Below are 24,798 nucleotides of genomic sequence, written 5' to 3' on the forward strand. Positions count from 1 at the left end.
TTCTAGGCTCAAGCCCCTTCTAGGTGGGGAGGAAAAAACTCACAAAAACAATAGCCCTTAATTGCGTATCTTTGGATAAATCACCAACAGTAAAACGAACATGTACGAAAAGCCATGCTAGCATAAGATCCAGCCCAATTTAGGACACGCACTCGAATGAATCGACTAGGAGCGTAGTCAGAAGTCGGAACCATGAGAAGATACCTCAGCCATCCAAAAACTGGAAAAAGGGATCTGCAGGCTCTTATTATAGCCCCCGCCACGAGTCACGATGAGGACCATCACACCTATCTAGACATAAAATTTCAAAATTCGTCAAAGCCCACCTTAGCCCGCCTAGTTTTTTTTCTTGTCCAGTTATTTAAAGAAGAAAAAAAAGGTGATAGGAATTATATAAAACAAAAGGCATTCAAGCATGCCATCCAAAAGTAACATGCTGGGCATATGCTGCATCAAATAAAATATAGCTGTAAAGGTTTGCCCGCAGTTTTTTTTTTTTTTTCTTGAAAAGCAAAAGCCTAATCTAATGGCGACATTAAACATTTTTTCACCGACTACCTCCATGCGTTGCTTCTTGAAGACACTCATAAATATAAAAATTAATTTTGAAGCCTTGAAATATAGAGAAATACCATGTGAAAAAAGCGGTCAGAATAAAGTTTCATTCTTGTGTTCTTCTTTTTCCCTTAATTTTGTTTTTGTTCAGAGAGAGAGAGATAACGACAGCAAGAGCATACACGGCCACTGATCAAATTTACAAGGCAAATTAAATTAAAATTACAAAGGTCACATAATCCAACCTTCCCCTCCAAGCTCAACATTACAATACCGCTCACCACATTTTAATTGAAACTAAATTCAAAACTTAAAAGAACGCTAAAGCTTAAGCTACAACATCAATTAGTAGTTCCCTTGTCTACCTAAAAGAAAAGAAGTTAAAAAGGAAAAAAAAAAAAAAGATTAAAGAAACTGATTCCTATCTCTCCTCTCTCCCTTGCTCTAATCCCACTCAGCCAGCGACGGGTGCCACGGCTGGCTTCGCCTTAGGCGGCCTCCCCCTTCCTCTCCGCGCACCGCTGGGTGGAGCACCACCAGAACTCGCAGCGGGAACCGCCGTGCTAGCGTTCTTAGGTGGACGACCACGTGGCCTCCCAGTTCCAGTACTTGTCGTCTTCTTCTTAGGGGAAGCCACAGGCGCGAAAGGATCCCTTGGTTTGGGAGGGCGGCCACGTGGCCTGGGAGGTCCAGAAACAGTTCCAGTTGGGGTTGGAAGCTTAGGCTTGGGAGGGCGGCCTCTGCCTCTCTTCGGGGGAGCGTTGGGGTCAGGCTTCATGTAGTTATTCTTGACCAAAACAAGCTGACCACTTTGCTTCATCTTATTCAAATGGTGGGAGAGGAGTGTGCTATGTGCAGGTGGCAGATCGGGGTGTGTTGACTCAATTTGTTTCGAAATTGATGTCTTGTTTGACCCTTCTTTCTCGTTCAATGCCTCAATAGCCGCCATAATCATCTGGAAACAGAAGGGAAAAAACACATTATAAACCAGACAACTGGAAATAAACAAAGAAATAGCATCGATCGCCATCTCATGAAATTGTCACCTCAGGATACTGAGGGGGAGTGGAGGATTGTTGCTGTGACTGTTGTTGGGGTGGAGCTGGCGCTGCTGCTGGTGGTGCTGGTGGTGCTGGAGGAGGAGGTTGGGGGTTAGTAGAATCTTCAGTGATGGTAGCCATGGAAACAGACAAATGTTTTCTAAAAGAGAAGGAGATCGAAGGAACTGTGTGTGTTTGGTGTGGAGAAAGGAAAGGGGGTAAAGGGTTGGATTTAAAAAGGAGGGGTTTTCTTGAGGATTGGATGGAGAGGAAAGGAAAGTGAAGAAAGACGAGGGGTTGATGAAGGATCTAGCGGTTGGGGATTGTGTTTTTTGGTTTTGATCGGACGGTTTCGGTTTGCTTAGAAGGGAAGGACTCGGATTGATGACCTGGTAGCGGCTAGATTGGGGATTTTAGATTTATGCTATTTGAATTTACGATGTTGTCCCTGTTTTTTTAAATGGTGTTTCTACAACAAGGAGGTGTTTATTGCCTATGAAATAGAGTTACGAACGTGTTGTATTCTTATTGGAGATAGGAATAATCGCAGGGAAAGTTGTTTTCTAAAGCCAGTTAAAATCTGACACGAATCTTGTAAGAAATCGAATAGTTGTTGAGCTTGCTGTTGAAATTCCACAAATGACCGGACTTCTTGCACCATCAGGGATCCAGCGTTTAGGAATCACAATGATATTCATATATAATTGTTTTAAGCATGGATATTAACTGTAAGTTGAATCCTCAGATATATTCTCTGTAACTATCCAATTAAATGGAAAATTAAAAAAAAATAAAGAAGAAGAGGAGGAGGAGGAAGCAGTGACGGAACTTCTATTAAAAATGGGGATGGAAGGGAGTAAATAATAAAAATAAGAAAGAAAGAGGTGACGGGAAAAAAAATGATGAATGTAGAAGAAGAAGCACTCGTCCAAGTACACGTGAAAAAGGAACGCAAGGTCGAGTAAATCTGGTCCCTTTCTTGATCCGAGTTGTCGTTTGGATTAGTACATCGAGCAACAGATAGACAGAAAGGGAGGCTCTGTTTGGCTCGACGAATAATTTGGCTGGCCAGGAACAAATTTTTGTTTGTCAATCATAATTCAGAACCGAGGGCGGTGATATATTTCTTGTGCCCACTCTCTGTTCTTCCCTATGAGATGCACGGAACCTCTCCTGCTTCTTTACTTGGTTACATAAGCGTCCTCCTTGTGTACTTCCTCTAGGACGACCCTAGATAGCCATGCCATGACTCAGTTATTTTTTTTTATATAGTAAAAAAATATAAAAATATGAATTTTTTTTTAAATGCTGGGACACGACATTTTAATGGCGAGATAGTGACATATCAAATTACCTCATATTAGCTTACTTTATTTGCAGATTCTAGGACTCAAGTAATTAACTTGTAGCCTCGTCAAAAAAAACATAATAAAATCAATTAGAAAGCTTAACTTTCAATAAGAAAATATATTTAAGGATAAAAATTTAAAAATATAATTTTTTTTAAATGACTTGAGTCAATTCGGGATAACTTAATAGAAATCAAATTGAAAAAAATCATGAAGCCTGATTTCAAACCAGCTAAACTTACGACCCGAGTAATAAGAACGACATTACACTATAAAAAGCAAACTGAAAAAAATTATAAAGTCTACCTTTAAACCAATCCATTATTGGGCGAAGAAATCAGAAGATTATTTAAAAAAAAAAACCAAAAAATAATAATATGGGTTAACCCCACAAACTCACGCCGCGAATGATAAGAATAAGATTACCTCATAAAAAACAAATCAAAAATATTTATGAAGCACAATTGTATAACAACTTATTATCGAATGATAAAATTAAAAAAACAAACAATTAAAAAAAACAAATAATAATAATAATAATTTGAGTCATCCTAGGTTAACTCGACAAACTTGCGACTCGGGTTATGAGATCGAAAGAACTTAATAGAAAGAAAATAAATAAAAATTCATGAAGCCCGGTTCGAACCAACTAAATATTGAAGGTCAAAATTAAAAACAAAACAATTTTTTAAAGAAAAAGGCCTAATAAAAAGAGAGAGAAAAAGAAAAAAAAAAGTATTACGAGACCATGACAACTCTATATATATATATATATATATATATATATATATATATATATATATATATATATATAAATGTTAATTCTTAATCAACTCAATATTAAAATGATGAAATTGAAAGAAATATACTAAATTAAAAAGGACAAAAAATAACTCGAGTTAACCCATGTTAACCTGCCAAAATCATGACCTGAGTTATGAGAAAAATAACTCGAGTCAACTCTGGTTAAGCTACCAAACCCGCAACTCGGGTCATAAAATCACGATAATCCAATAGAAAGCAAATTGAAAACAATTACGAAGCCCCTTCCAACGGATCTAATATTGAAGTTTGAAATTGAAAGGAAAAAAAAAAAGCTAAATGCATGAGATCGATATATAACCTATTAGGAAAAAAAATCACCTGAAAAAAAATTTATATCTTGTCAATTTTATTGTTGAGTTGAAAATTCTGGTAAATGTATGGAAATTTGAATTTATATAGATAATTGATAATGAATTAAAAGTACGATTAAAACATATTGAATAAGTTTGAGTTAAACCAATAGTTTATGTATGTTTGATAAAAATAATGGATGATCATTCATGGATGTATTGAGATTTACCTGAAGGGTTGTATATGATGGATTATTGTAATGGAGTTGGGGGTTTTATTAATTATGCACTATCTAATCCGATAAATATTAATGAAGGCGGTATTAGATGTCCATATAAAAAGTATAAAAATAAAGACTTTTATTATCCAAATGGTGTAACAATGCGTCTTTTATAAAAAAAAAATTATGAAGAAATGAATGTTTTGGTTTGCACACGAAGAACCATATGTTCCTAGACTGTGGTATAAAAGATGATTGGGTTCACTTTTAGTTTTAACAACGTGCATGGAGTTGTAGATAACAATATTAATCCTTATATGAACATGATTATGGATGTGATGAGAATGAATCAGGATAATGCAAGCGAATGTCCAATCATAAATGGAGGATCTAATATAGACGGGACCATATTTTTTTTTATATCTAAAAAGATTCTGATGAACCATTATGGGATGGGTATACAAATCACAATAAATTATCAGCAGTATAACAAAATTATGGAATGAGCTAAAAGATTTTACTTGAAGGAAATAGACTAGAAAAAAACTTTTATGCTACTAAATCCACAATGAAACTCCTCGACCTATGATACTAGAAAATTAGCATATGTTTAAACTTTTACATGTTGTATTCTCTTGAAAATGCAAAGTTAATCGAGTGCAGAACACGTGAGCATGCTCATTGTTAACTCAGAACTAGAAGGGAAAGACTCTTGTTGCACATAGAAAACATAGATATTTCCTAGTCATACCTAAACTATAAAGGTTATTCATGTCTCCAAATACTAATGAACACATGACATGACATCATTCGCATGACACAAAAAATAAAGTGATGGTGCATCTTTCTGATGGTGAAGCCTAGAAACATTTTAATAGGGTGCATCCTCAGTTTTCAGTGGAATCACGAGACATGCATCTTGAATTATGTATAGACAAATTCAACCCATTTAGGTCATTTGCTACTTTTTATTCTTGTTAGCCGATGATACCCACAATTTATAACTTGCCACTAGAAATGTGTATGACATCAAAGTTCATGCTTTATCTACGATCAAACCCGTAACTCGGGTCATGAGATCAGGATAATCCCATAGAAAGCAAATTAAATTTTTTTTTACAAAACTCTACTTCCAACAGATCTAATATCAAAAGTTTAAATAAAAAAAAAAACTAAGATTATGAGATCGATATACAAAAAAAAATCATGAATCATAATTCTCAAAACAATCTAATGTTAAAAATAAAATTGAAAAAAAAAACACGTTGTTGAAGGGTAAAAAAAAAAAACATAAAACACTATCCAATATATAATATATATTTTGAGCATGTCAATACTCTTTAGTTTTTTTTTTTATTATTATTAATTGATAATGTTAATATGGGAAGTTTTGATGGTATAGCCTTGATAATGTTTATATGGTAAGTGTTAATATGTCAATGCAACTCTTCGCTGGCAATTAAATTCCAGGGCTGCAGTGGAGAGAGACATCGGCCTCCATGATACCAGCGATTCAAAACCTCATTTTCTTCTCCTCCTCTACCTCTCTTGTAACAGAAAAAGTCCAACCCTAGACTACTTTGTTAATGCCATTTTCCATCTAATAAATAACTAGGAGCAATCAGTATTGCTTCTATTTAACCACTAACTTTCCGCTAACATTTACACACTAAAGGACAGCCTACATTATAAAAAGAATAAGAAAATAATTCCAATTAAAATATGCTTTAGCCTTCAAGGGGGCGTTTCTCTCGAAGCTGAGGTAGACGCGGTGGCAGTTTTAGTACTTGAGCTTGAATTAAATGTACGGGAATCAGATTCACCGAATGTTCCAGCAGTTGAGGACATTCCTCCTGGCCTACGAGATCTCCTATATCTAGAACCAGGAACTCCAGGTCTGCCTGGTTCTTCTAGATTGCTAGGTTTCCTTGACAACAGGACAACAACACGTCGCATATGCGGCCGCGACTGTGGATCACCTTGTGTGCATAGCAGCCCTATATGAACACATGTTTTCACCTCTTCGGTGACTGCTGAGGATGCTAATTCTGGGTCCATAATCTCCAAACCCCTATCTTTCTTGTGATGCTTATATGCCTGCGCCAACAGCAGAACAAAGCTTTAAACCATACGAAATGCTGGAAAACACAATAATAGAAATATATAATTCCACAGGTGCTTCTCCAAGTAGTAGCAGACAAGTCATTTCAGAACAGATATGCAAGGTTGCCCATGTATATTAATTGAAAATAATATGGGCACCTCAGCTTGAAACAATTTCCCAAAGCCAGCTTTGATTCACTGCCATTCCATCGAATCCTCTAGGTAGGCCGTAGGCTCTTCCCAAATCAGCATATTTATACTATCTGATGTCAATTTGGATTTTATAGCTTTTCCCAAGATCAAACAATATTTACCTTTCTTTTTTCTTGGTTTATGCCCAGAAAATAAGAAAAGGTTTCTTATGTGAGAACACTTCAAAACTTCATGATTGCGTTGCAATTTTGACTTTCTTGATGTATTATTATCTTCAACATTAAGTTATCTTTGGCCAAGAGGATAACAAAATATATATATATATATATATATATATCTTACCAGGAGCAGTGGGCAGAATTTAAGAATGAGTTCATTCAACGAATTTACTGAGTACTTCTTTCACAATTCTAAACAACATTAATTTGACATAACCTTGCCTATATGTCAACAAGTTATCAGCCAAATTTTTGTTCCCAATTTTGTCCCAAACCAGATTCAAAGAAGGCAAAAAAGATGGCTGGAGTCTCAAACCAGCAACGATATTGAAATTGATAAACAAATATGGACAAATGAAACCTACAGCACCACAAAGCGCCATGATATGAATTAGTTAAATGAAACCTACAACACCACAAAACGCCATAATATGAATTAGTTAAATGACAAATCATGTCCTTACCCAATCAAGTAGATTCTGTGCTTCAACATGCTGTTGACTAAATGTTGAATTTCTTTGGCCGCTGATCAGTTCCAGAACCAAAACCCCAAAGCTAAATACATCTGCCTTCACCGATAAATGTCCATGCATGACATACTCTGGAGCCATATACCCACTGTTGCCAATCATAAGCCAATTATTATATCATTCCCAAACTTTATACCAAGCAATCAGACTTTGTTCAAATCATAAAAATATCGCCCATATATTATGGTGGTCGAAATTTGAAAACATACTTGGTACCAGCAACACGGGTGTTGACATGTGTTTGATCTTCCGGGAACAGACGGGCCATGCCAAAATCAGCAATCTTAGGAACCCATTTGTCATCCAGTAAAATATTGCTTGCCTTGATGTCACGGTGGATGATGCAACTGTGAGAATCCTGATGAAGGTAAAGCAAACCTCGAGCAATGCTAATTATTATATTATATCTCTTCTTCCAATCAAGCTGTCCTCTCTTGTCAGATTCTGCATGAAAATCATCACTATGACTATTTTGATTGGGGCACAGCAATGTCAACGAAAAATCAAGTGTACAACCATCATGTTGTGCTTTTTTACTATGTAATAATTTAGGAACTCATTGGTTAGAGGCAGGTTGAAGACCTCCTTCCTTCTCTCTTTCTTTTTATGAAGTCAGTGAGGCATGGGATTACGTTCCAAGCCTCCACAGTTGGGCTAGAACTGGTCAAAAGAGGCATGTTACAAAAATTCCCAGTTGACTGGGGCACTCATGTTCAAAATCAAGCTTTTAGAAGTAGATAAGTCAAAACCTCATGATATTTCTCTCTCGCAAGGTGGAGCAAGCTGACAAGGACAACTTATTTATGCAACGATGATTTTAACAAGGTCTTTCAGGAATGGGTCCACAATGCTGGAACAGGTGAAGAACAAGAAAATCATCTGTCTTACGAATATTTAATTCTCAAACCAGAGATCATGACTAGAAATAAATACACAAATCAAAACAAACGTTGGAATTTTAATCACAAAACAAATTAAGAAAATAAGATCAGTTGAAAGTAAAACCTTTTTTTTTTAAACAGTCGTGTAATGAAGAACATGATATTGTCTTGACCATCTGTTGTTAGTTTCTTGGCACCAAAATTTAGAACATGAATGTGCCACTAATTCAGCATCACAGGTCCTTTGGAAACAAAATGCTGGTTGTCAAGGAAATGTTTGGTTAATTTAATCCAGTCAGGCTACTCATTAGATCAAATTGCTTTAGAAACTGAACCCGTATAACAACATGATTCCTTTCTATCCACCAAAGACAACACTTGATAATATAGATCTGCTACAACTTTCAAAGGTCTAAAAATCATTAATAACCCCAAATTGAGAAAGAAAATCCAAGTTTCTTTAAATACGTTTTGCAAAAACATAAATAATCATCGAGCAATTGTAGGAGAAGAGATTGAAACTTAAACATGCTAGTGTTATTCAATTGAACTTAGTTCATCTCATAGAAGAGCAAGTGGGAAAGTAATGTCACAGAACATGAAAAGGAAAAGGAATCCTAGAATAACAAACTTTTAACTGGCACTTACTGAAAAGAAGCTTGTCAAGGCTCTCATTGGCAACATACTCGTAAACCAGTAGCTTTTCCACACCATGTGCACAATATCCTAACAAATTTACAATATTTCGATGCTGGACTCGTGCTAATAGCTTTGCCTCATTCATGAATTCTTTCTTCCCCTGATTTGAACTGTGAGACAGCTTCTTCACTGCAATCTCTCTCCCATCATCCAACTTCCCCTATTTAAAACATTCCAGGGTTAGAAGAACACTCAGTTGCCTTATTTCCCTTCCTAGATATCTAGGAACTCTTGCGTCGTCAAGATTGGGATTAAAGTTCAGGATCTACAGAAGATAGGTGGAATAACTTACTAGCTTCCTGTGTGTGCGTGTGTGTACCAGCAGAGATATAGGCCTTTTCCCTTTGAACAAGTTATATAACGAAAAATATCCTCTAACTAATTCAGTACTGAGAGCATCTATTCTCATTAGTATACAAGTATAACCCTTTAAATTACAAGATCTTAAACTTGTTTCGCGCAGTTGGATAATCAGGTTGATTGTGTTTCTTCATGGCTAGTGGCCACAATTAGTCTCATTTCAAAAAGTCTTATTCAATAACACAAAACATTCTAGACAGAATTGGCAGAACTTGATGTAGCAAATGCCATTTTGTTAACGTTTTATAGGCTATATGCCTATGTGATACGAATTATATGCATGATTGTGTTAAGGATCCAAAACGCAGTGGCAGACAATATAATGACAACAATATTTATTAAAAATAATAATAATGATAAACTGATACAAATAACCATCAATTCTTCATCTCAAGCACAGGGAGAGAGAGAGAAAAACCATCAACTCTTGAAAGAAAACACCAAAAAGAGCATGATAACTCTTCCAATTCTTTTGACCAAACAGAACTTGGGATTCACTAACACACCCAATTAGAGAGAAATATAAAATATTTACCTTGAATACAGGTCCAAATCCACCTTCACCGAGCTTATGAGTTGGGTGGAAATCTTTGGTAGCAGAGAGCAAAGTCTCAAAAGAAAACTGCTTCTGTTCCTGTTCAGCAATCTTCTCCAAGTCCTCTTCAGGTCCCTCTGGTCAATCAAATCACATACCAAGAGACCAAGCAGTTAGATCATCAATGGGTCATACACATAGCATCTTAGAACTTAATCCAAGAGAATGAACTGGTTTTCTTAATTACCTTTGCTTGAGTTGAGCTTGAAAGGCTTCATCAGATTCTGCAAGAAATTATTGGGCTTCGTCATAGTTTTCAAGAACTGCTAAAAGAAAAGACCACGGGAAAGTACTGCTACAGGAGATAAACACTGATATTTTCAAGTGAAATATGTGGTTTTGACTGATTTCTGGGTGTTCAGGTTTTTTAAATTCTTGGTTAGAAAGAGAAAGGTGGATCGACTCTTCTTGAGATTTTTAATTGTTCTTTCTTTTTAAATGATTTTGAGGTGTTTTTGTCTGTGCTGGCAATGAGAAAACAAGATGATCCCTGTTAGAATAGTCGAAACCGAAATAGGGTAAGCTAACCCTGGATTTTAATGGCAACTCTCCTTTTCAGTCCTTTATTTTTTATTTATCTCGATCATCGTACTTTTTTTTCTTGACTTCATCAAAGTGTTTTTTCATATTAAAAAAAAATGTTTGTACCAGTAGCGTAGCGCGTTCCTAGTGCAGACCTAAGATGCTATACACCGTGTTTTCAAGGGTGGTGATGTGTTTCTTGTGGAATGAGACATTGATTCGTTCAAATATGATATATAACCGCAACAACTCGATTTAATTAACAAAATGGAAAATTTAAAGGTTTTAGTTTAATTGATTAGATTTTGTTTAGCTTCTAAGTTTGTTTTTTTAGAGATTATCAGTTTAGATTATATAAATTTTAGAGCCATTAAAAAATTATATGGTTGTTAATTTCAAGATCTGTGAGATTAGTTAATGTATGTGTAAACTAACCCGGATACCTTAATTAATAAAACAAAAATAAAAAACCAAATGGTCAACTGAATACTTCTTGTTTTTGTCTTCCTTCGAGCACGAATTCATGACATAATCATATAGACAATATAGGATTATGCATGCTTTTTATCCAAATGAAAGTTTACAATGCACGTAAACACACGTTTCTTAAATTGTTTTAATATATTAAAAAAATATTATTGTAATGTAAATACTTTAAAAAATTATTATTATTATATTTTCAAACACCTTCAAATTAACCGACCGATGCAGGGGGGGCATGCTTGTCCTTTTGTTTTGAAAGCATAGAAGCCGGAATTGAATTACAGTCGCACCAGGTGATCGGCATTGAGAAACCATATCAATTGGATTGGTTAAAAGGGTATCGCATGAAATGAAGAGTTAACTACTACCTCCTTCGGGCCATGCATCATATCATAGATAATATAAAATTATTGATAGAACTTTGTTTTAAAATTTAAAATTTTATTCACATGATATTAAAAAAATTAAAATTAATAATCTAAAAGTAAAAAAATTAACCCCACCACCCTTGTTTCTTAAATCAAGTCAGTGTACGTGATTATAAATACAGGAAACAGGTTATGTATACAAAGAGAGACAATATTCAATTAATGAGATAGAGACAGGGAGAGTGGACGGAGGAGGACCGGTCAGATAGCAAATAGTTCATGAATCCAAGCTTGTGAGAAATTGAAAGGTGTTTGGAATTATTCAAAACATGGAAGTACGGAAGCATGGGGAGATAGAAGTCGGAGGACTTGGGAGAAGGAATAGACAGAGCACAAGTTATACTATTCAACTTGTCTTTCAATTATGATTGAATACTTATATTCTAAACCGCGTGGAAAAAAATATTATACAAGTGTTTTCCTCATTTTTTCTTATTATTATTATTATTATTGTTATTATTATTATATATTATAAATATATTACTTATTATTACCTATAATCTAAACTTTGCGGGAAAAACATTGTGTAAGTTCACGGTGTTTTTTCTATTTTTCCCTTATATACACACACACTTATAATATAAAATAGGTGGTGGTCTAGTGGTAAGAGCTTGGGACTAAGGGGTTTGCTTCCTCTTAGGTCTCAGGTTCAAACCCTGTGGCTGCTCATATGATGGCCACTGGAGGCTTACATGATCGTTAACTTTAAGGCTCGTGGGATTAGTCAAGGTGCGCGTAAACTGGCCCGGACACCCACGATAATCAAAAAAAAAAAAAGTATTTGGGGGTAAATGCTGTAAAGCAACATTATTCATCCCCTCGTTTTATTGTGGACGCATGGTTAACTTTTTTTTTTCTATAAATTGAAGGAGAAAATATATGAGGTGAACTTGTACAATCGCACTGTTCACCTTGTCATGTTTTAATGTAGATATGTTTTTCATTTTTTTTAAGTTTGTTATAAATTTAAGAAAAAAAAATATCAAGCATAGTTGAGTTCATGGTCCGGATTCATCCTGTGTGTGGGGTGAATACTGTGTAGATATATTATTCACACCATTACGTTTTACTATGGACGACACTAGTCATTGGTTTTTTTTTTAAGATTTTGCTATAATTTTAAAGGGAAAATGTGTGAGATGAATATTATACAGTCGCACTGTTCACCCCCTTATATTTTAACGTAGAGAACATTGTTTACTTTTTTGTAGGTTTGCTATAAATTTAAGGGGAAAAATATTAAATCCGGTTGAGTTCATGATCTGGATTCACCCCACAAGTTTTGTTGTAGACGGCATTGTTCATTTTTTTATTGTTTAAGAAAAAATATTTTCTTTTTTTTCTATTTTTTTAAATCATTATCATAATCTTATTTTTATTTATATTTATATTAATATCCCTTCTCTTTTTTATATTATTTAGAATGTCTATTTGAAATGATGGCTTTTTTTAATTATGCATTTAATTTTTTAGAATGTTTTTCTGATTAATCTATATTTTTTTTATTCTTTTGTATAGATGAATTTTATTTTTAAAAATAAAATAAAAATTATTTTCAAATAACATTTTTAATATGTGCAGTCTTGCATATTATTTTTCCCTTTTATTTTATTAAATTCATTCAATATGTGTGTCTATTTTTATTATCGTTTGATTGAATAAAAAATTATTTTAATTAATAAATTTAGCAAACACAACCGAGTAAATATCATGTTTTATGAAATTAAATTTTTTAATCTATATCTATCTCTTGATTTATCCAGTTTTTATTTCTAGTTATCATTTATGGTTTTTTTCACTTATTAACTCATATATTTCTCCATTTATTTGATTTCATGTATGTATACTTTTTTTTCACTTATAATTTTTTTAAATACAAAAATGTGTTGAAAAAGTTCATGTATAAATTTTTTCATTGAAAAATAAAATATCTAACTCACGGTGAAACGCGGATCAAATATCTAGTACTATATTATATTGCATGCTCTATTAAAAAACAATTGAACAGGAAAAGGCCACGTTATAGTTGACCGGGCACATTTAAAATTAATTTGAATAGCCAGCAAAAAACATGATTAATTTTTTAAAAAAAATCAAGGCGGTGTTTTTTTTTAATATTGAAATATCAATATATTTAACCAAATAAGACTACACGGCAAACCAAAATAGATTGTCAAAACAATTTTAAATCAATAAAATATTGAAATATAAAATTAAAAAAAAACAGTGGAAGAAAAAAAATAGGGAGGTGAAAATGAGAGAAAATAGAGAACCACGATAAACATATCTATGACCTCAAAAAAATTGTCAAAACTTGTTTTTCAACTTATATTGACCCAAAATACCTATAAAACATATCAAGAACCACGATAAACCTATCTATGACCTCAAAAAAATTGTTTTTTTTACTCTCTCAATCCTGAACTAAAAAATAACAAGAATAAACTTTTTACTAAAATTAAATTTGAAAAATATTGAAATATCAAATTTGTATAATCTATGTTATTTTTTAAGTTTGAAAATAAAAGTGCATCTTTTTAAAAATTTACAGAACATCACCCATATTTGATGTTTTTTTTTATCTAGGTCTCTCATCTTATAATCTCACTATTCAATGAGAAATCAAAATTAATTAACTTTCAATTAAGATTAAATTGTCAAAAAAAAATTAAGAATGAAATTAAGATAACAAAAAAAAAAATATAGTTCATCTATAATAACATGTGAGAGGATAAATAGTAGTTGAAAGAAAAACTCACTCCTTTTAATTTTATAGTTAATTGTCATTGATGTCAGATGGTTGAGTTCGGTCGTTTTCAAACAAGGTTATTGCTTATTAGCATGCGCCATGCGGTGTATATAAGTTAGTTTTCCTAAAAGACAATGATAAATACTCACGTGTTTACAATGCCGTCAGATTCAAATAAAAAAGGACTTTCACTCGATTATAGCTCGAATAAAAAAGGACTTTCACGTGCATATAAGTTAGTTTCCCTAAAAGTCAAACCGAATATTTTTCTCATGACATGGGTTTATTCGTTCAATTTATCATTTAAGTTATAAATCTTTTAGGGTGAATTTATTTTTATTTATTTAAATAAATAAATTTAATAAATATAATCAGGTGAATGTTTTATTTTTATATTTTGTTTTTTAGTTATTGTTAATAATTTTATTTATTTATATAAATAATTATTAATTTATTTAGTTAGATAATTGCATGGAAGTTTTATTTTTTACTCTATTTTTTAAAAAAGTAGCCTGTATACCTAATATTTTTTTTAAATAATTATAATCCATAACGAAGCATGAGTTAAATGATTGGCCATAATTGAAAGCCTATACCCGACCTTGCACGCAAGCGCCTCTAATATTAGTACACCATATGAGTAATTTGTGTGTTGTATTCTAATAAATAGAAAAAAAAAACATTTACAAACAAAAGTTATGATATCAAGGTAATGCCATATAAAAAAAATCATAAAAATTATAGAACTTGATTTTTTATTAATTTAATACTAAGCAATAAAATTGAAAAAAAACAAAAAAACAACAACTAAAATTTGTTTAGATTAACCTATTAAATATGTGACCTCTAATCATGAGTTTAAGATAACTTTATAGAAAAGAAAGTAAAAAAAAATACAAAACTCTATTTATAATAAATCAAACATTGAAGATTGAAATTGAGAAAAAAAATTAAATCCATGAGACTAAGATAGCTCCATAAAAAACAAATTGAAAAAAATAATGATGAAACTCAACTTCCAAACAATCGAATATTAAATGATAAAAATTAAAGAAAAAACTAAATAAAAAAAAGATTGAGTTGTTAGATGACGAGATTGAAAAAAAAATCAATAAAAAATGATAAAAAAAATAAACTGAGTCAATGCAAGTCAACCTGTCAAACTCGTGATTCATGTTATGATACCGAAACAACCTATTGAAAAGCAAATAAAAAAATATGAAGTCAAATTAAGAAATATTCAGTTAAAAAAACTAAAAAATAAACACTATTAACCCGCCAAACTTGCGATATGAGTTATCAAATCGGGAAAACCTCTTAAAAAAATATAAAGCCTGATTTTCAATCAATTCAGTATTAAATAATAAAATTTTTAAAAAATAGAAAAAGCAACCCAATTAAATCCATGATGCTAATAAATGACCTAAAAAAATTATGAATTATAATTACCAAAATAACATAATATTAAACTATAAATTTTTAAAAAACTAAAAAAAAGGTTAGTAAATGGTTAAATTGAAATAAAAGTTCAAAACACTTTTATAATAAATAGTTTTTATATAGATATGGATGGGGTGATTTAGCCACAATTTTTTTTGTCAATGGGAGGTTGACTAGATATATAATCTTTCATCTCAAATAGAAAGTTTTTTAAATAGTACTCGGATACCATTTCAAAACATAAGACTAAGATAGTTAGCCAAGTAAAATATATTCTCTGTTATTTTTATTTTAAAAATATATAAATTTATTCTGAAACTGTTTTAAAAAATATTTATTTTATGTTTTAATTTTTATTTCTCAAACTAATAACGTTTAAATTTTTTTTATACATAACTATATATTTTTTTTATCATATCACAGTAATCAAACACAAAAAAAACCCTTCCACTACCAGAATTCACTCTTTTAATCCTAGGACCATGGCCTCAGTTTCTCAAATCAAATTGAGCTTGGTACATGAACATGGAGACATTGGCAGAACACGGTTCATATATGTTTTATTAAAATTTATTTATTTTTATTTAAAATTATATATATATATATATATTTAAATTGTTTTGATATATTGATGTTAAAAATAATTTTTAAAAAATAAAATAAAAATTATTTTAATATATTTTTAAATAAAAAATATTTTAAACCACAACTACACGTAAATTCACACGTAAATTCCTAAATACACTTTTAAAAGCCCACCTAGCCTTGACGTTTTGTTGTAAAACACCGCCGAAAGTTATTCAACCATAGTGATAAAAACGATCAAGGCACCGTTTTGTGTTTGGAATTACGTAGTAGATTTTAAATATATGAATATTTTGGTTCTAAAAAATATTAAATTAATTTTTTTAATTTTTTTAAAGTGCATTAAAAATAAAAATTTTAAAATAAAAAAGAAATAAATAAATCATCACTGACAATATAAATAATTTTTATAATTTGATACATGGTTTTAACAGCTATATTTGATTAACTAAATATTTTATTTTTAAAAATATTTACACCAGGCAAAGATATTCCTAAACAGGAATGATTTTTTTTTTTTATGTATTATACTTTCATGTCAATGCATATTAAATGCTAAATTTCACCTAATTATATATATTAAAAAAAGGCATAAAAATGTAGTTTTCAATTAGATTTGGATCGTTATCAGATCTGCTGAGAGGCCAATTCACAACAGTAACAGAGGCTAAATCAGTGTCAAGTAGGAGAAATTCTTGTTCTCCATAATGTTTTCATGTCAAAATTAAGTGTGAAAGATGCTTTTGAATTTTCTCGTTTTCTTCCCTTCATATATAATAACTCCAAGCTGCTCTTGCTTGCTGAGCATTTGAATAAATTATGTCCCTGGCGAGTGATCCAAGTAATCATTTAAGCTTTCCCCTAAATCCGACAATAATGATGGCTTCCATGCACCGGTATCTAGGGCTTTCTACGGTCACCGAATTCTTTTTTGTGAATTCTTTTTTGTTTATATATAGTCATTGAACTGCCGTGCGGCGGTTGAGATTATATTAATTTTTTTTTATTTAAAAATATGTAAAATTAATTTTTTTATTTTTAAAATTAATTTTTGTTATTGTAAATAATAATATAAAAATTATTTAAAATAAAAAAATTATTTTTTTTAAAAGCACAATGCGATGTAAACAAACACGTCAATTAATATGATATATATTTTTATAGCTTTTAAGGTTATAGTTTTTAAAAAATAAATTTAATTAAAATTGAAGTGAGATAATTTTTTTCATGATAAATGAATATTCATGAATACAAAAATATTTATTTTAATTTATGTAAGATCAAAGTTTGAAATGTAAATATATCCATGAAATTTAGTGTGAAAAAATACAAAAGTTATTTGATTAACTAAATATTTTTTTTTATAATTAAATAAAAAACAGAAACTACTATAATACATTCTCTTTATTTATGGTGACGTGATTTGCAAGTTTAGGGTATGTTTGGCATAGCAAATCAACCATTGTTTTGTTGGTTTTTGAATTTTTTTCTTTAGTTTTTTTTTTATATTATTTTAATGTAATATGTTAAAAATAAATTTTAAAAAATAAAAATATATTATTTTAATATATATTTTTTAAAAAAACACGGTCTCTATCTCCATCTTAGAGCTCCCATCACGTCAAGAATAGAAACTCAAAAGCCTGTTGCAAAATTTTAAGAAAGTAATAACAATCTTGTTTGCTTGCGTTTTGTTGGTTTGTACCTACCAGGAGTTGTCAAATACTTGAAGCATCATCGAACGCGAAGCAATCTTTGCTTCCTTTTCTAACCATCTGTTGTATTTCCACACCATCACATCTCTGTCAGTCCTCATGACAGAGAATATACAGGAACTCCAGAACAGAATAAACTCACACTCACTCACTTTATATACTTTACAAATGGATACATTTAGTATACAAATAACTCAACTTTGCCCTTACAAATAATAAACAAACCCCATATGATGAAATGATGAGAAAGACAAGAGGCTGGGGTTACTTACCCTTTCTCTTTCCTTCTCGGAGACATTTAAAAAATGACAAAAAGAGTGTTCTAGTCCTATCTGTCTTGATAAACTAACGCCTACGCACCTGGCGCACTGGAATCTCTGCTTGATCACTCCAGTTTCGCTAGCTGGCCAGGCCCTTTCTCACAACATACAAACGACAGCTTGGCTTCGCTTCACTAGCCTACACACACATGCACTCACCATCCTCCCCCTCCCCCTCAAGAGGGGATGATAAGCTGAACCCACCAAAAAATTGGGCTTACTTGGACACCGAAAACTGTTGATAAGATTAAAAGAAAGAAAGAACGAGGAAAAATAAAGAAAGAAGAGGGCAGACTTTCAATTATACAGTCCATCAAGGCTCGCCTAAAGGACCATAGCAGGAGCCTCCCCCCTCCATCGAGGGACTTCCCGTATGAATATTTCCTGTAAAGGTGGCAATGCATTTGGTCTCGTGTTCCTTGGACAACAATGTCAGTGATCATCCATCTTCAAATTGCAGCTGCTAAATAAATCTGCATTTCCGCGAAAAAGAAAGTAAATCGATAAATCTTTTTAGCTACTTTAAGTTAACACTATAATATTTAAGAGGACGCAACAGAAGAATTTAACTGAAGTTACCAATTATCTTCTTTGATATGCATGGTTGAGGACAGCGTGACTATAGAGCACCATATTCCAAGTTCCTTGCACGTTGCTCCACGTTTCTTAGATCTCGAAGATGTTGTAGAATATCTTGCAGCAGTTCTATCCCCTTATCTCCTTTCCTCAAGGAGGTGATGCAATGCTTGAGAAATTCTCTATCAGCCTCAAGTGCTAGTAGCCTCTCATAGACATGGTCCACCTCCTCCTCAACTGCAAGCTTCTTCCTATCCATGTCAGATTTGTTAACTGACATTTGGAAAGCAACAGAATCAAACCCTTTTGAGTGCCCATTTAGTATCCCATCTTCACTTTCTGTATCAATGGCATCGAAAAGCGGGAGAAGTCTCTTTGCCTTTGCATCAATGTTTCTTCTTCCTTGTTGATGCTTTCCATTCATTTCCTTGTAGTGACCATTTGCAACTCCATTTGATTCACTGCTATGATCATAAATCTCATTGTAGTCATTGCCATTCTCTTGATATAGATGCTCAATCGGTTTTATGTCCTCAAAATGTTGCTCTTCATCATCGCTCAGCATAAAAAGCTTCTCTTCCAAGACCTTGAGTTGCTCTAGAATTGATAGCCTCTCCTCCTCAAAATTAGCCAACGACTCCTCCAAATATATAACTGCGTCTACCGGGGTGTTCTGATTACTACTTTCTTGATGGTTATCGAAGCTTTCAGCTACTTCTCTCCCTTCATGATTCAAGTCAGCAGATAGTCCATCGCTATCCTCGGCATTGCTACAAGAAGGCGAGGCAGTTCCACTTCTCGTGCTACCATCTCTCCTTTTCAACACCATCAATTTCTCTTTCATCTCATAATCCTGTACCTTCTTTCGATATACTTCCAGCTCCTTTTCCAGCTCCGCTTTCTCTTTTTCTCTCTTTACCATAAGTTCGTTCAGAAGCTGCAAAGCTTCTTGGTCATACTCTGATTGCTCTTCCATCATTCTCTGATACTGCAAAGCTTCCATCTGCATCGCAGCCTTCTCTTCTTGAAGTCTATTTATCATTGCCATTGTCTGGTTAGCTGCCACAGCAGAGGCACTTCTTTCTTCTTCTAGTTCTGCATATAAAGCACTTAAAGCCTTCCTTTCAGCTCTCAAAGCTGATTTCAACTTCTCCGTAGTCAAAACTCCTTCACCTGCTTCTACGTCACTAATGATACTTCCGTCCAAAGACTCTTCTGTAGCCGATTCTTTTCTTTCAAGTAGTAGCAGTTTCTTGTGTAGGTGATGAAGACTATCTATAGAAGTTGGTGTATCAGGAATTTTATCTTCCTCAAGCTCATTGCCCTCTGTATGCAATGATGGCTCGCCAGTCTCCACAGTTATGGTCCTAAATTCTATCGCATCTTCCTCAGCTTGCTTAGAACCTAATGCAACCAACAATTCAGTTTTTTTCAAATCAAATCATATACACATACAGTAACAATAAATTCTAATACAGCAGTATAACAAAGGAAAGGTTACCATGATCTTCACATGCATGTTTATTGACATCACTAGTTGAAGGGTCTTCTTGTTTGGATGAATATGAAGGAGAAACTTCTTCACCATAATGAATATCATCAATTTGTTCCTGATCAGGAATTTCAGTTCCTATCGAGACATCCGCTTCTATTTCGTCACTAAGCATTTGCAGTGCTTCTTCAGACACTGCAAATTTTAACAAATTTATCAAATGGGAATTCAAGATGGAACATTGAGTACAAATTAGATCAAACAAGGTTGAATGCGTACCTTGATTGTAATCTGAATCCATAAACTCTCCAACGGCCAGTGAACTTTCTTGAGCATCATTGCCATCACTAGAAGGGGTTTGAGTTGGTTGAGCAGTGGCAACTAGCTCAAATTCCTCCACCAAATCCAAATCCGCATGCACTCCCGAGGAACTCTCTTTCTCGAGTATTTCCATGAACCCAACCACTGCAATCTTAGGTTCCTCCGCATTATCATCGACTGAAATCAATGGCATTTCCTCTTCTAAATTGCTCCTATCCTCCACAACCAATTCATATTGTGCTCCAACTTGCTTATCAAACTCCAAAACAAAATCTTCACTACCACTATTCTCCTCCACTCCCTTTTCGTGCCTCTTTCGAATTTGCTTCTCTGTCGCATCGGAATCGATCAGTTCAACTGGAATCAAGTGGCAATCATCTTGATCAATGTAAAACTCTAGATGCCAAGGTTGAATTTCAGAAGCCTTGTCTTTACTGCTACTGGCTTGAACCATCACAGGTTGAACACAAGCCGGATTATCCATTTGCCCATTCAAATCATCCTTCTTGACTGGTTCTTCCTGTTCTTCAATAAACACATCTTCCTTTTCACAATCATCAGCAGCCACTTCCTTGCGATCAAAATTAGAAACAGGGCCTGAACAATTCTGCCCCATTTCCTCTTCTCTGTTTCCAATCTCAAGTCCCCTGTTTTCAACAATCCCCTGTTCAACTCCACAGAAATCACTCACAAAATCCGAGCTTTCTCTATCAGGATGATCCTCCACACCAACTTTATCATCAACTTGATGATCCAAAACCAAATTTCCTTTCTGGGTAAAAACCGAGTCACCCCAGGTAGGGTTAATTAGACAGTAATCATCACAAAATAGTTTTGTGTCCAAGCAAACACCACAACAAGAACACTTCAAATCCTCCTCACCATTTTCACTTAGCTTACCACCCCCTAAATCTTGAAGGTCACGAAGTTGCTTCATCCAAGGAAAGAAAGCAAACTTGTTCAAGGATTCGCTATGTGATGAGGATGAGCAGTCCTCACACATATCTTGCGATTCAGCTAGTTTTCTATGATTCGAACAATACCCCAGTTTGGAAATCTCTTTAGCATGATCATCACACACAAGAGATCTATAAGAATTCTGGAAATTTGTAGGCTCAAAGAAGTGATCAAGCCTAGAACACCAGAGACAGGGTCTCTTAAGGCCAAAGTAATCAGCAAATTTGATGATTAAATAAGAAAACAGAGAATTTAAGAGGAGTAGAATGATCAGAATCCATTCAAGGATTGCATAGACTAGGATAAGAGTGATCTTGTTGGTGTTTCTGTTCAGCATGGTTGCAAACTTGTTACCTGCCATGGATGGTTGCTCTGTTTTTCTTTCTATGTACAAGGAAAGAGATGGAGTTGGGTAAGATATCAAAAGATAATTTATCAAAGGTGAAGTTAAATGGCTTCAAGACAGAGAAAAGGGGGACATTGAGGAATATCAAAAGAGAGAAAGTTAAGACAAGAAGGAAGACAAGAAGACGTGAAAATGTTTTCAGCGGGAGAGAGAGGGAGGACAGAGGAATTGAAGATGGAGAGGTATATTTTTACAAGTTGAAAAGCCGGTTTGAATAGGAATGAGCTAAAGAACGTGGATGGTTGTGATGGTTGATTTTTTTTTTATAAGTATTTTTTATAAAAATATATTAAAATTATATATATATTTTTAAATATTTTTAATATCAACATAAAAATATAATTAAAAAAAATAAATTATCATAAAACACAGGTTACACGCAATCCTAACAAGCTTCTAAAACTCGAATGTTAGAATAGAAAATTAAAGTTTTTTTTTTCTATATAAAATAATGTGATTTGAGTCAAAGTGAATTAAAGAATTTTTAGAGCATGATTAAAGTACTTGATTCTTCCGACGGAATTAAGTTACCTATTATTAATATTCCACAAGTAACAAATATTTCAGATATTTTGATAAAGAAATCTTAACTCTTGGGTTTTACTAAAATCCCAAGGCAATTTTTAGTATTTTTATTATAATTTTATATAAAAAAGCATATATATTTTTTTACAACAATCTCTGACCCATATTATTTAAAATATAAGGGTTATGATGAGCTTATTATATAAGTATGTATAATTAGTTTTATTGATGACGATGCTCTAAATTTCAGTTCATGTGAATATGCATTTACATCTTTATCCTTTTGTAATAAATCATGTTTTAGAAAATCCTCATCACCATGAATTCGGAACATCAGCATTTTTTTCTCCATCGGAATCCAAAGGCTAGACATCGTTTTTATTTTTATCTCCAGAGGCCATCTCGATGTCCCACGCCTGTTTTCTCTTTGGGCATTAAAATGGGATGGCCCACCAACCGTACCAATGAGTTGGTGGGCCACTCTCAAGGTAGAGCAGGGGGCCCAAGCAGGGGGCCCAATCAGGGGCTACGCAACTCTGTTTCTCTGATCTCATGAGGTTTCTCTGTTTTTATATGAAATTTTGTTTCCTTCTGTTCTTTAATTTTGTTTCTCTTGTGGAAAGCCACCCAGATTCTTGCAATAAACTTCGGTTTGAAGCGCAGATTCTCTAAGTTTACCGAGAGCTTGCCTGTTTCATCGAACTATTAAATCCATGCAAGGTAGACAGAAACAGCATTGGGCCTCGCTAGAATTTCTTATAGAAAACCAAGCCAGAGACCATCACTATGCTGAATTTTATGTTTCACACCAGATATATTTTTGGTTTTTATTCTAATTTGTTTTACCTACGGTTGAATCAGCCATCAAGACTCGGCGATGTCGTTTTTCTAAGGAAATTCTGCGATCCCTTCCTCGGTCAGTTTTTCTGGAAACTGTTACGAGTTGACGGATCAAGGAATACTTGTGAATTCAGAAATACTATAAAAAGCTGATGTTGGTTTGGTTTTGGTTGGGTTGGGATAGTCTGAGGCTGCACCGCCACACACCGCCACACACAGACCACCTCATTTCATATTTTCCTTTTAGTTTCCAAATTCTCATGATCATCGTCCCTATGCTCTAAAACCATGGCCTTCCCGAATGCAATATCATACACAGTATCAAAATTAATATCGTCCAATTTTAATAATCGAATTAAAAAATAAGAACGAGATCTGAAACTTTTTTTTAAAAGAAATACGCAAGGATACATGTTTTTATATAATTAATATAGATATATGAAGATTTGAAAGGTTTCAATATATAGCAAGAGCCATTGTATCAAATATACAGTATTATTTTAACTGTCGTTGTTATAGCAATAAAAATACAAAAAAATGCAATATAATATGCACATCATGAAAAGTATTAAAAAGGACAACTAACATCATTAAAGACAGATAATAGAATATTCTTGATATAAATAACAACTGTATATTGTATTGTATTTTAGAGTAATGCCAGACATGAAAAAAAAAATTGTCAAGAAAAAACTCTTAAGAATATATCATGTTTTAAAAAGAGATAAATTTAACTTTAGGGATATATTTTAATTGGTCAGACCCTGAGTTTATACTCTAAAAATCATCAGTTTAAGTTTCACAAATTTCAATACCACTGGAGATTTATATAATCGTTAACTTTAGAATCCATGAAACTAGTTGAGGTGCGCGCAAACTAACCCGAATACCCACGTTAATAATAATAATAAAATAGATAAATTTGTACATCTATTGACCCAATAATCCACATGTATTTTCAAAGTTTTTTTTGTTATTATTATTATGTTTTTTTTTAATATTTAGCATTTCTGATAAATTATTGTAACTCCTGTCTTGATTTTAAAGTAAGGAATCTAATTATTATTATTTTTCGCATCACCCCTCCAATGCACTTTTGCTTTAGTCCTGTTTACACCAATAATAATCCTCCATGCTTCATAATAATTCGCCCTACTGGATCTTTTAACTCTTCAGATCCCAATTCAAGTTAAATCAATTAACCCCTAAAGATAATTGTGTTCCCTCCTCTCTGCCTTTAGTTGCTTTTGTTCAAACACCTAGATTTATAGATGCCAGAGATCACAACTATTTTAAAGGAATTTGTGCACAAAAGGTGTCCCCTTTTGTTGCAATTCTGTAACCAATCTTTGAAGATAGAATGTAGAACATATGAATTTAAAAAAATAAAAAAAAAAGATCAATAAACTTTCTTGATGGACTCGCCCCTCTTCAAAGGTTGATCAAGTCTGTCTTTCCCTTTTGATTTTTGACCAAAAAAGACAATAATGTAATTGGCATAAGATTCACATTATAATTTTCAGAAGATGAGCTGAGAAAATCCTGCTTTCTATACCGTTTTGCAAATTAAAGAGCCACCCTTCAATATCCAAACCATCATATTCAGACAATATCTTTGAT

At 33.0% G+C, this 24,798-nt stretch overlaps 3 protein-coding genes across 3 annotated transcripts; all 3 read right to left on the bottom strand.

Annotated features, from left to right (window-relative positions):
* Window positions 1-745: 745 nt before the first annotated feature.
* Window positions 746-1,871, bottom strand: LOC133705489 (HMG-Y-related protein B-like). The gene is made up of 2 exons (XM_062130738.1): window positions 1,602-1,871; window positions 746-1,510 (listed from the first exon to the last, which is right to left on the bottom strand). The coding sequence occupies exons 1-2, from the start codon at window positions 1,734-1,736 to the stop codon at window positions 1,010-1,012; spliced, it is 636 nt and encodes a 211-aa protein (XP_061986722.1). The 5' UTR covers window positions 1,737-1,871; the 3' UTR covers window positions 746-1,009.
* A 3,921-nt stretch (window positions 1,872-5,792) lies between these two features.
* Window positions 5,793-10,415, bottom strand: LOC133705487 (cysteine-rich receptor-like protein kinase 43). The gene is made up of 6 exons (XM_062130737.1): window positions 10,007-10,415; window positions 9,760-9,896; window positions 8,814-9,024; window positions 7,494-7,728; window positions 7,219-7,372; window positions 5,793-6,377 (listed from the first exon to the last, which is right to left on the bottom strand). The coding sequence occupies exons 1-6, from the start codon at window positions 10,068-10,070 to the stop codon at window positions 6,015-6,017; spliced, it is 1,164 nt and encodes a 387-aa protein (XP_061986721.1). The 5' UTR covers window positions 10,071-10,415; the 3' UTR covers window positions 5,793-6,014.
* A 7,456-nt stretch (window positions 10,416-17,871) lies between these two features.
* Window positions 17,872-22,001, bottom strand: LOC133705539 (myosin-binding protein 2-like). The gene is made up of 4 exons (XM_062130801.1): window positions 20,409-22,001; window positions 20,139-20,324; window positions 18,641-20,041; window positions 17,872-18,534 (listed from the first exon to the last, which is right to left on the bottom strand). The coding sequence occupies exons 1-3, from the start codon at window positions 21,766-21,768 to the stop codon at window positions 18,681-18,683; spliced, it is 2,907 nt and encodes a 968-aa protein (XP_061986785.1). The 5' UTR covers window positions 21,769-22,001; the 3' UTR covers window positions 17,872-18,534; window positions 18,641-18,680.
* Window positions 22,002-24,798: the final 2,797 nt, after the last annotated feature.

Source organism: Populus nigra, chromosome 10 (assembly GCF_951802175.1).
Source record: "Populus nigra chromosome 10, ddPopNigr1.1, whole genome shotgun sequence".
Lineage (NCBI taxonomy): Eukaryota > Viridiplantae > Streptophyta > Magnoliopsida > Malpighiales > Salicaceae > Populus > Populus nigra.

Coding starts and splice junctions, on each gene's coding strand:
- LOC133705489 (XM_062130738.1), bottom strand. CDS start 1,736: ATGGCTACCATCACTGAAGATTCTACTAACCCCCAACCTCCTCCTCCA. Junction 1,511..1,601: donor CTCCCCCTCAGTATCCTGAG/GTGACAATTTCA, acceptor TTCTGTTTCCAG/ATGATTATGGCGGCTATTGA.
- LOC133705539 (XM_062130801.1), bottom strand. CDS start 21,768: ATGGCAGGTAACAAGTTTGCAACCATGCTGAACAGAAACACCAACAAG. Junction 20,325..20,408: donor GGATTCAGATTACAATCAAG/GTACGCATTCAA, acceptor TAAAATTTGCAG/TGTCTGAAGAAGCACTGCAA. Junction 20,042..20,138: donor ACATGCATGTGAAGATCATG/GTAACCTTTCCT, acceptor TGGTTGCATTAG/GTTCTAAGCAAGCTGAGGAA.
- LOC133705487 (XM_062130737.1), bottom strand. CDS start 10,070: ATGACGAAGCCCAATAATTTCTTGCAGAATCTGATGAAGCCTTTCAAG. Junction 9,897..10,006: donor CAAGCTCAACTCAAGCAAAG/GTAATTAAGAAA, acceptor TTGATTGACCAG/AGGGACCTGAAGAGGACTTG. Junction 7,373..7,493: donor ACCCGTGTTGCTGGTACCAA/GTATGTTTTCAA, acceptor GATTGGCAACAG/TGGGTATATGGCTCCAGAGT.